We start from the raw sequence: 11,091 nt of genomic DNA, 5'->3' as shown, positions 1-11,091 counted from the left end.
TGTTGGTCCTTTGGCTGGTTTGGGCTTGCAAATGTACAGCTGTTATCCACATAACTCGTTAGCTTTCAAAGCTAAGGTGCTGATAGCCACCAACGAGGTAGCAAACACCAGGTGATTTTCCCAAGGACCAAGTAATAACACACACTAGAAGGAGAACCTGTATCCTGGATTCTGATCATCAATCCTGTGCTCACCCAAAGGGCAGTGAACAATTCTACAAGACTGGTGTTTCCATAACCTGGCAAATTTTGAGAATTTTTTTCATATTCAAATAAAGACTAGAGGAAGAATTATAAGCATACATGAGGTCCTTTACTTTTCTACTTACCTATGCATGCTTTACAGAAAGGCACCCCCACCTTACCTAGTTCACATTTACAACATTAAAGACTGTAGACACTTTTTATAAGACAAAAAATTAATAATATAACAAACCTCTCCACATAGTAGTAACAGAGTCTCACTTCATGTATTTCTATATGCTCTTGGACTTGTCAGTTTGTTAAAATAGAAAAAGCAGCTAGCATCTGTCCTAATGAACATTATGATTTAATTATAACCCTCACCCCCAACAAATTCATTTTTGCTTCAGGATGATGCAGGTTTTAAAGCTTGCTGATTCTCCTGCAAGTTGAGATGCACAATATTTAAAACAATATTGGAATTCTTCGAGATGTTTAACTCCAGTTGACATGAAGAACGCTGAACCTTCATCTACCCTGGGAGCGTTTACTTAAGACTTCCTGTCACATCTGCTATAAAGCATTTCAACAGATGGACTCCAGAATAGGTCACTGCACTGGGAAAAGAGAAGAAAACTGAACTTACAACAGAACTGAATTCATGTTATGCAAAGTTGTTTTTTCTCTAAACCAACTCTTACGGTGCCATGTTAGTGCAACGCCTTTTCGTCTGTCCTATCTCCCTTCTGTTTCAGGCAGTATTCTGCACTATCTAAAACAGACCCACTCATCTATGCTGATGACCCACAGCGTCCGATCCAGTATCTCCCTTCTCTCTAGTCAGTTTCAGGCAGTATTCTGCACTATCTAAACAGACCCACTCATCTGTGCTGATGACCCACAGCATCCGATCCAGTTCTTTCAGGATTCTCAACATTTTACCACACCTTCCATCTTGCTTTCTCTTCTCCAGAGTAAGTCCTGATATAGTTTGGTCTTTTTGTGATAAAAATTCAAACATCTTGAAGTATTCTGAGGTTAAAAATAATCATCACCACACAGTGTGACTGTCATGTGTCTGTCTCCATCCACACAGAAGTGGACAACTGTGGTCTCTCAGGCCTGAACATCCTCTGGTTTTATAAAAGGTGGAATCTCCTGTGGTGCTGCCAGTTCTGTTAATGTGGACAGCAGTTTGGATTTTCTGGCTAAAACTACCAGGCCAAAACCAGTCTTCTGAAGGCTTTTACAAGTGAACTAAGCATGTACAATTTAAAGGAGAGATGGAAGTAAGTTGGATGGTTCACACACTAACTGGCACTCTGCATTAATGTGCAATGTTTCTGTTAACTCACAATTCTGTCCCCAGAGTCAGTTCTCATCTGCTTGGAATTTTACTACACAAAAGTACACAGGCAATTAGACTATGCCTACTCACCTATTTTTCCTATATCATTTATAAAATATACCATTTGTAATATTAATCTATATGGACATTTTACATTTATACTTTTCTATCGTATTGGGGCAGAGTCCATGCATAAAGATTATCACTTAATTTTTGTCTTTGGTTCAAAGCCAAATCTTTCCAGACTAAGTGTCTTTACCTTTCTCTTAAGACAGCAGTTCTCAACCTGTGGGTCTTGACCCCTTTGACAAACCTCTATCTCCAAAAATATTTACATTATAATTTACAACAGAAGCAAAATTACAGTTATGAAGTAGCAATGAAAATAATTTTATGGTTGGGGGTCACCACAACATGAACTGTATTAAAGGGCCGCAGCATTAGGAAGGTTGAGAGCCACTGTCTTAAGAGAATACAGGAAGAAAATAAAATAAAACCTGACTTATTTACAGTACTCAATTGTGAATAGGCCAAATTCCCTCTGAAGGAATGTCTGGAGCTTTAACAAGCAAGTGAGCAGGTGTATACAAGTCTACCAAGGTTTGAGAGCCATGAGCACATTCCTATGAATGACTGCTGGGTTAAAGGGATGGCGAATTTCTTTCAGGACAATAGGCTTCCATGTCTCAATTCTGAGTGCTGTGTGGCTTTCTGCAGGGCTTTGGTTACATGTGGTAACTATGTGTGTCAGGGTCATGCAGCAGAGAAAGCTGTCACGTCTAAAAAAGCAAATGCCTTTATAAAACACCAGGAATCCAATAATGTGGCTCTTAAGCCTAACCCTGCCACTGATGACTGGCAAGAAATGAAATTATGTATTTAAAGTATATATATCAATCACAACACATGATCCTTCTAGTGACATTTACCAGTGAGAAAATGGACTCAGAAAAAAACAAGTTGCTTTAAAACCGGTAGCCTCTAACAGAAACCCACATGTTATCTGACCCTAAGGCCCATGCCCTTCCACTTCAGTAGATCCTCTGTAACGCCATTTCTCACTTTAACCTTCTATGTGAAACCAGCATGTTTACTCTGGAGATCAATGCAGCGTGCTGTATGTGCAGCACCTCCCCCCAACTCATCTGTTTTTATATAGCTTTAGTTAATGTCAAGCCACAATCTGTCAGGACACGTTTTTGGGATATAGTATATGTATACAAAGTGTGGGGCTATTGCCTCATCAGTCCCTTTTTTGGAACTCCATAATTCCATTGATGTAGCTCCCAAAATTATTAATTTCCCCTGTAACATCATGCTGTTAATTCAAACTCAGCTTATAGTAACTAAAATTGACATTTTTTTTCCAGTATAGGTATATATTAGCCATGATTTGCTAGTTTAACTTTGTGTGTTTTTTAAACCCCTTTTATTTCTTCCTAAACAGTTCAAGTCAGTGGCTGTTTTCTAGGACAACGCCGAGGGCTCTGGAGGAATTAGGACATTAGTCCCACCTCCAGGATTTCCACTGCACTTGTAGGATGAAGGCAAAGGAACAGGACAGATCTGAACGTAGGTGAACGAGAAGAGCATATTGGAGGAGGTGGATCCTGAAAGGCACATTCACAATCTCAATTTCCATCTGCTCTAGACTAATGTGACTAATGTAGTTAAGGGGGCAGTCTACCCCCACCAAACGGTTACAAGGATTTTTATCTTCTCACAAATTACCACGGTGCCTCCCACAAACAAGTCAGGGCAAGGAAACCAGAGATTGATGCTCCATCTACCTCAGTACACGTTACTTACTATTCCCAAGATACACAATAGAAGTAAAAACCCAAGTTTTTCATGAAACCCTATCAGAGTGTCCCAAAACTGACCAGCTCAGAAAATACCTAGTCTGTCTGTTTACTTTAATTCAAACTTGAAATAATTTTTCTTCTTTATATAGGTCTATTTTATATTAAATTTTTAAATTATTTTTTTGAGGGAGAGGGTCCTACTATGTAGTCCAGGCCGGTCTTGAACTCAGCTCTACACAGCCTGTCAATTTTTAGGCAAACTGATCTGTCAGGGCCTGAATGAGCTTTTTACTACAAGATAAGTAGTGCTCACTGAAATTAAGGAGCCGGGCTGGTGAGACAGCTCATCAGTTAGACGGGCTTGACTGAAAGCCTGAGGACCAGCGTTCAAGTGGCAGATCCCCCAGGTGGCAGACGGGAAAGAAGTGACTCCAAAGGGTGCCCTCTGCCCTCCACAGGCCCACCACTGCATGAATGTGCGCCCACACACAATAGCTAAATCAACAAGTAAAAGCTGCTTTGTCAAGTTTTCATTTCAGTCATGGCCTAGGGCTGAGCCAGGCTGAAGTAGAAAGAGAAGGAAGCACCTACAAGGAAGAGCCAGCATGAAAAAAAGAGACTGAATAAAGTACTAACAGACTGTACTGAGAACGCACAGCTAAATTCAGTTTCCTAAGTGGCACCTCCATCAAGGAACACTGATTTCATAGTGAAGGCTTTTTTCCTTTCTCTCTCTCCTTCCTTTCTCTCTCCCTTCCTCCCTTCCTCCCTTCCTTCCTTCCTTCTTCCTTCCTGTCTTTTTAAGATAGGGTTTTTCTGTGTAACAGTTCTGGCTGCCCTGGAACTTGCTTTGTAGACCAGGCTGGTCTTGAACTCAACAGAGATCTGCCTAGTACAGTCTTTTAGCATGCAATGTTATTAGAGCAATTTAATTTGATTCTTACCTTATAGGAAATAACTGAGGAAAACAGCCTTGTGTTTGTGTGTTGACGAACTTCTGGATCTGAAGCACTTGTTTTAAAAGATAGCCCTTGGAAGATCTGTCAATTTTTGTTAATATCATCTACAGGAAAATAATTTAAGTATTAGAAATAAAATTTATCAATATAGTTTTACACATTTTAACTATAATTTTTCAGTTCAGTTGAGTTGGTTCATGTAAATTTCTTAATCTCTATCTACAATCTCATCTACAGAATAAAAACAAACCATACATAATTTGCCCTGATGATGAGATGAGCTAAAATATGTTACATATGAAGTGTGCACTGTGTGTCCACTACTTAACAATGCTTTTAGTGCATGACCATAATGCCTTGGACTTTAAAGATCAGTGAGAACCACTGAGCCACATTTATAACTGACGTCAGCTGTTTTATGCGATTAAAATGTATTTTATAGTCTAAGAATATTTAAGTGACTATAACTTGGTTGAACCACATAAAGCTGCCAATACGTAACAATTTTGGAAACAAAGTTCAATTCTACATGTAGCACTCTAAAGGGAAATTAGAAATTGGGTGATCGGTTGGCCATATCTGCTATGGTTGTATTCTCGGTAAATCTAGACTGTTACTCACCCAACTACAAAGTAGTGGAGGAAGGTCAGATCACGGGTGATTACAAATCAAGGAAGAAGTGAAATTTCAATCTATCAGGTTCTCTCAGGGAACATTAAACCCTCAAACACCCAATACACTCTTACTTGAAGCTGCTGGTGGTGGGGCTCATCCATGCTAGGCAAATGGTATTTCACTGAACTATAACTCCCCTAGGCTAAAATTTAAAGTCATCTTTTTGTTTGCCCTTTTCCCTCCTTCTTGGGTACTTGGATTATTGCTGATATCTTAATTCCTTTTCTAAAGAAGAAAGTATTCCCTTCAGCTAGAACTGACGGAAATATATGATTCACAAAGTGGTACCTGGGATACTCAATCAGGACTACTAGTACTTCACAGCCAGTTTGATAATACTGAGTCATTTTATACTAATTCCTTGATGCATTATGACAGTGTCCCTAATACTTCCTAGGACTTCTGCAAATCCCAAGAACGTCACAATTCCAAGAATACAACAAAAGCGGCTGCCGAGTTGCATGGCTTTATTCCCATGCAACTTCACTGCTTCACTTTAGTGGTTTCTGACATTCTTTGAAAAGTAAATTACAGTCACTGAGTTCTTCACTTCCCTTAAAAAGAAACTTTAAAAGTCTATCTGGAAGTATTACAAAGTAAAATTAATGTGGACACTGACCTACTGACCTGCATTTTGGTGTAGGTCAATTTTATGCTAGTAGAGAAAAAATAAATCTAATGAGATATTCCTAAAATAAATTTTTAGTTATCTTTTTTATTTCATGTGCCTGCATGTATGTCTGTGTGAGGGTGTCAGATCCTCTGGAACTGGAGTTACAGATAGTTGTGAGCTGACAAGTGGGTGCTGGAAATGAAACCGAGGTCCCCTGGAAGAACAGCAGGGCTCCCAACAGCTGGCCATCTCTCCAGCTCAGAAAATAATTTTTTAAAGAATATAAAAATTCTACTTGTGTGTAGAATTTTTATATTCTTAAAAAAATGTTGGAATCATCTCAGTTTCTGGTGCAGTTTTAGTTACATCTTCGTAAGTACTAGACCATGAGCTGCTGTTCAAGAGTTAGTAACGTGTTTGGGACAAATGTTTGTATTCCCATAAAAAAACACCTTGGGAAGGAAGGCATTTCAGAACACTAGATAAACAGTTTAAGAAACTGACTGTAAAGGTAAAGCTTGTATAGCTCCAATATGTTAAGAGCACACACTGTTCTTTAAGAGGGCCTGAGTTCAGTTTCCAGCACTCCCAGTGGGTGGCTCACAACCGCCTCTAACTCCAGCTTCAGAGAAATCTGCTGCCCTCTTCTGGCCTTCATAGGCATCTGCATACAGGTGACACAGGCATGTGTATGTGTACACACATGTGTTTTCTCTCTCTCTCTCTCTCTCTCTCTCTCTCTCTCTCTCTCTCTCTCTCTCACACACACACACACACACACACACACACACACACACACACCCCTTCCTCCCTCTCCATAAATTTAAAAAATTAAAGCTGAAAGAAGGAAAAAAAATAAGAAAGTGTCACAGAACTCAAGGGCACTTTTGATTTTTTTTTTTTGGTGTATATGTGATGTATACATGTGTTGTGTGTGTGTGTGTGTGTGTGTGTGTGTGTGTGTGTGTGTGTACACATGTGCACATGGGTCTGCCTGCAGAGGCCAGAGGAGGGCATGTGTCTATTCCATCGCTCTTGCCATTTTCCTCTGAGCCAGGGCCTCTCCCTGAATGTGGAGCCGGGCTGGTAGCCAGCAATCATGCGATCCCCTGGTCTTCAATCTGTACAGCACTAGGGTTATGGGCATGCGTGTTACCACAGAGCTTCCCATGTGGGTGCTAAGGACTAGAACTCAGGTCCCCATGCTTGTGTAGCAAGCATTCTTCTCTATGGACCCTCTCCCCAGGGACTCCTCTATCTTCCTGGAAACACCTGCTCACTACTAACAAGTACATGTGCATATGCATCCCAACTGTGATTTCTAATTGCCACTGTAAGGCTAAGGAAACACTTACCACGTAAGGCAATGCAAATTCTTCACACATTTCTATGGCAATATTGTCTAACTTTGTAATTCCAACAACACTATCCACTAACAAAAATGTTCTCTTCAAGCTGTAAGAATAGAAAGAAAATAATGGCAATATAAGATAAACTCATTCATCTATCTCTCTCCTAGGAACTTCATTCTGTGGTCCAATAGGACTCAATGCAGTTTATTGTACTTTCAATAACTAAATTTGCTAAATACCAATTTATTTCAATAAGAACATATTAAGCTGACTGAGTCTTGACAGAAAGATAAATGAGACCCCTCCTGTAAGAACTTAAAAGTCTAGTGGAAAAAGAGACAAAAATCAAATTTATTATAATTTTAATATTACTTTAATTTTGCACCTTTTATATGTAAAGCTACAAATGTATACATATACATACATATATGTATATGTATACACACACATTTAATTTGTGATGCTGAGATCAAATCTGGAGCCTTTAGCAAGTTAGGCAAGTACTCTATTACTGAGATACATCCCTAGTCTATTTTTTTAATGAATATTTTTTCCTTTTCTTTCTTTTTGGTTTCTTTCAAGGCAGGCTTTTACTATGTGGCCCTGGCTATCCTGGAAGTCTCTTTGTAGACCAGGCTAGCCTCAAACTCAGAGATCTGCCTGCCTCTGCTAGGATTAAAGGAATGCACCACCACTGCCTGCTATAAATATTTTTTATATACTTCAGAAGCCTAACATTATTTTCCTCTAGATTGTGTGATTCTTCAAACACATTATTGCTTGATTATTTATGGAGATAAAAAAATAAAGACAACATTTTTAGAGTTTGTGATGAGTGAACTACTTGAAGACAGAGTTTACTGAATTTTACTTAAATCAATTAGCTAACAATTTTAATTTTCAAAATTAGCCAGCTGAGAGTTTGGTTTTGTAAAAAAATGAATGAACTAACTGTTGAATACTCTTTATAGTTTCACCTTGAGAAAATAAATGAAGTTAAGATTTTCTTGAACTATAGGCAAAAGCTAAACAGGCGGTGTATACCCTGGTCCTCAATTATTGCAGAATAATACGAGGATAAAATGCACCTACAAATAAGTCAATTGATAAATCTGAAGTGTCTGCCATGTGTAGAATACCCTTGATTTAAAAAAGGCTTTGGGACTAAATGTGTAACTACTGTAAGAAAGAAATTTTCTTACTTCGTCCGTTCTTTTAGATAGGTCTCTACCATGTCAACAAAGTCTTCCGGGGCTCTATAGCCATAACCTGGCATGTCCACCAATGTAAAATATTTTCCAACTTTGAAAAAATTCATTTTCTTTGTGTGGCCCTGATAAAGTAAATGGGAAAAAAAAAAAAAAAAGCTGGCTTAAAATATGTCCTTTATTTCATGACCAGAAATGTTTGTATTCAATCAACAAATATTTATTAAAAGTTGAAGTATAATTATGAATGCAAAGGGAAAAAAGTGAAGATTAGTGGCCACCAATAATTAAAGTCTCTTCAATTTGTTTTTTAATAAAATACGTTTAGCTTAAAAGTTTTACATTTCATATTAAAAAGACATCGACAAACTATTTCAGAATCTTTCCTATCTTGCCGTCTGAACATCACCCAGACTGAAGCTGTATGTCTGCCATTAGCCAGTTCTCTGATGAACAAATACACAGAATAATGAGCTGGGTGCTGATCAAATGTTTATCTCATCACACAGGTTCTTAAAACACCATATCCAAGGTTGGACAGTTCTTATCTGCAAACGAGAGTTTCACTAAACCAAGATGCTTTCTAACTGGGTTTTAGTGTCCTCATAGACATTTTTTTTTAAAAGAATGTGCAACACCACAATTATTAAATAAAGTGCAATTAAAATTGATGCAAAGATAAAATACAGCTACTATGCTTTTGTGTTCATAAAACACTTAGGAATCAGGAAAGGAAGACAAACAATTTAAAGCCAATTGTTTGGATCTTAGAAAAGACCCTATCAAAGGAGAGGGTCTTTATAAATGATGATTAAGTTCCTGGTTACTTATTTGTCCATCTGTTAGAAAGTGTGTTTAGAACTCTATAGTCTAGAACGAAAAGAACCAACCTCATTCACTGTCCTCTTATACAAGACTGGAATCCATCCTATCTAGAAGTCCTGGTTTAGCTGGCTTATTTGGTGAGGAAGAAGAGGAGTGAAGTTGAAGTGTAAGGAATGGAATCATTAGTGATGAAGTCAGAGAATCTACTACATGGAGTGGGGAGCAAACACCTTGTGGTTTTATGCAAAGGCTTAAACTTAATGAAAGGGGTAGGGGACATGGAGCATTCCAACAGATGCTAAGGTAAGGGGAAGCAGGGGTGAGTTTTTCCGAAAAGGCTACTTTAGATTCCAGCTGAGTCTGCAGAATTGCAAAGGAAGTAGATGGGGGAAATGACAGAAGCCAGTAGAGCAGAGTGTCCGTGAAAACAAGAATAGAGTGGCTTTGGGTAAAAGAATAAGCAAGACTGGCATATATGCAAGAATGTATGAGAGTGTGTATGTAGAGAAGGTATAGGATTACAGAGGATAACGCAACTTTAAACCTGTTTTTCCTACAACCGATGTAGAACTAGATGCTTATTAACATATACAAAAAACAGAAAACAGCAATAAAATACTTAATTTGGCAATTAGAGAAGATTTAGATAAAGGATGCTTTCCTCAAGATATTGGCAAGACCTCTACAGTCAATTCAGCTATATGCCCCCCCCCCAGGAAATACATGGGCACTAATGATATGTCTTACCTTATTACTTGTTTAAAAGAAATCTCTTCTCTAGGAACTTAGCAATTATCATCTCTTGCACCTTCCAGTACTTAGGTCTCATTTTAGAAAATTTAAGAGATACCCAGCATACCGGTTTTTTTGAGACTCTGACTTCTACATCAGGGGCCAGCGAAAACAAGGCCTTTATCAAGGAGGATTTTCCAACATTGCTCCGACCTATGAAACACACCTAGTATGAGGGGCAAAAAGGAGAATGGAGAACTTAGAGAACTGAAGAGTGGTTTATTTACTAAATGTTCTATTTGCGGGGTTGGAGAGATGGTTCGGTAGTTAAGTGCACTTGCTGCCAGAGAGGACTCTGGTTCAATTCCCAGCCCAGATGGCTGCTTTCAAATGCCAGAAACTCCGGTTCCAGGGGGATCTATTGCCCTCTTCTGGCTTCTGAAGGCAACAGCAAGCATGTGGTGCACAGACATGCATGCAGGCAAATCATGAAATACAAAAGGCACTGGCTGCTGTTCCAGAGGACCGAGGTTCGATTCCCAGCACCCACGTTGCGGCTCCCTGCGGTCCTCCATGGGCACTTGCACACAGAGGCGGTGCACCCATCCACACCGAGCTTTCTGTTGGTTTGATTTTTTTTTTTTTTTTAAATCCCTCACGTTGGGTGACAAGCAATGGGCAGGGGCGAACTCAAGCTCTCTCACCTCGGGCTGCTGCAGGCTCGGGGCGTGGTCTAGGCGGACCGCCGAGCTCAGGTACTCGATGCGGTTCCGGGCTGTGGCCGCGAAGACGCTCTCCGCCCTCGCGATGTCCTCCAGGCTGGGGTTGAAGAGTCTCTGTTGGATCAGGCCTGGCCCGGTGTCCGAGACCAGGTGCTGCTCCAGCTCCCGCAGCGGGTACAGAACTCTCGTTAGCTGTTTCTGCGGCAGCCGTAGCACCTCGGCGAGGGCCGGGGACGAGCTGTAAAGCCGGGGCCAAGGCCCCAGGGCTGGCGCCATCTCAAGGAGCCTTCCCATCCCAGGCCGCAGCACAGCCGCCGCCATTGTCCTCTCCCAGAATCCTCGCGACGACTTCATTCATAGGGCCTGGACCGCGCCGGGGAGACTCTCACTGCCGCGGCGCCTGCTGGGAATTGTAGTTTTTCTAGGGCCTTCTCGCCTGCTCGAGGTTTTCCACCGCCAAAAGACTGCGAGGATGTCGGGGACCGGCAGTGGAAAACCTGCTGACTTTCTCTAACACCTTGGCCTTAACAACTGTGCATCAGATTGGTGTGTTCTGTGGGAAAGACTTCAGCGGTTTCCAGAGGCGAAAAACCTACCTCGTCCTGTGGTTTTTGAGTCTCAAGGGAAGGAGCCATAGAGCGAAGCTCTGGAGGATTCCAAGCCCGATTTG

The 11,091-nt window shown here is 40.4% G+C and overlaps 1 protein-coding gene across 1 annotated transcript; it reads right to left on the bottom strand.

The window, feature by feature from the left end:
• Positions 1-290: 290 nt before the first annotated feature.
• Gtpbp8 (GTP binding protein 8 (putative)) lies at positions 291-10,777 on the bottom strand. The gene is made up of 6 exons (XM_028872075.2): positions 10,404-10,777; positions 9,827-9,925; positions 8,137-8,267; positions 6,938-7,037; positions 4,280-4,398; positions 291-799 (listed from the first exon to the last, which is right to left on the bottom strand). Exons 1-6 carry the CDS (start codon positions 10,773-10,775, stop codon positions 730-732), a joined length of 891 nt encoding a protein of 296 aa, XP_028727908.2. The 5' UTR covers positions 10,776-10,777; the 3' UTR covers positions 291-729.
• Between the last annotated feature and the right edge of the window lie 314 nt (positions 10,778-11,091).

The sequence above is a fragment of the Peromyscus leucopus genome, chromosome 12, assembly GCF_004664715.2.
Source record: "Peromyscus leucopus breed LL Stock chromosome 12, UCI_PerLeu_2.1, whole genome shotgun sequence".
NCBI classification, from domain to species: domain Eukaryota; kingdom Metazoa; phylum Chordata; class Mammalia; order Rodentia; family Cricetidae; genus Peromyscus; species Peromyscus leucopus.
Note: the sequence above shows the minus strand (reverse complement) of the source record. Positions and strands in the feature narration are given on the sequence as shown.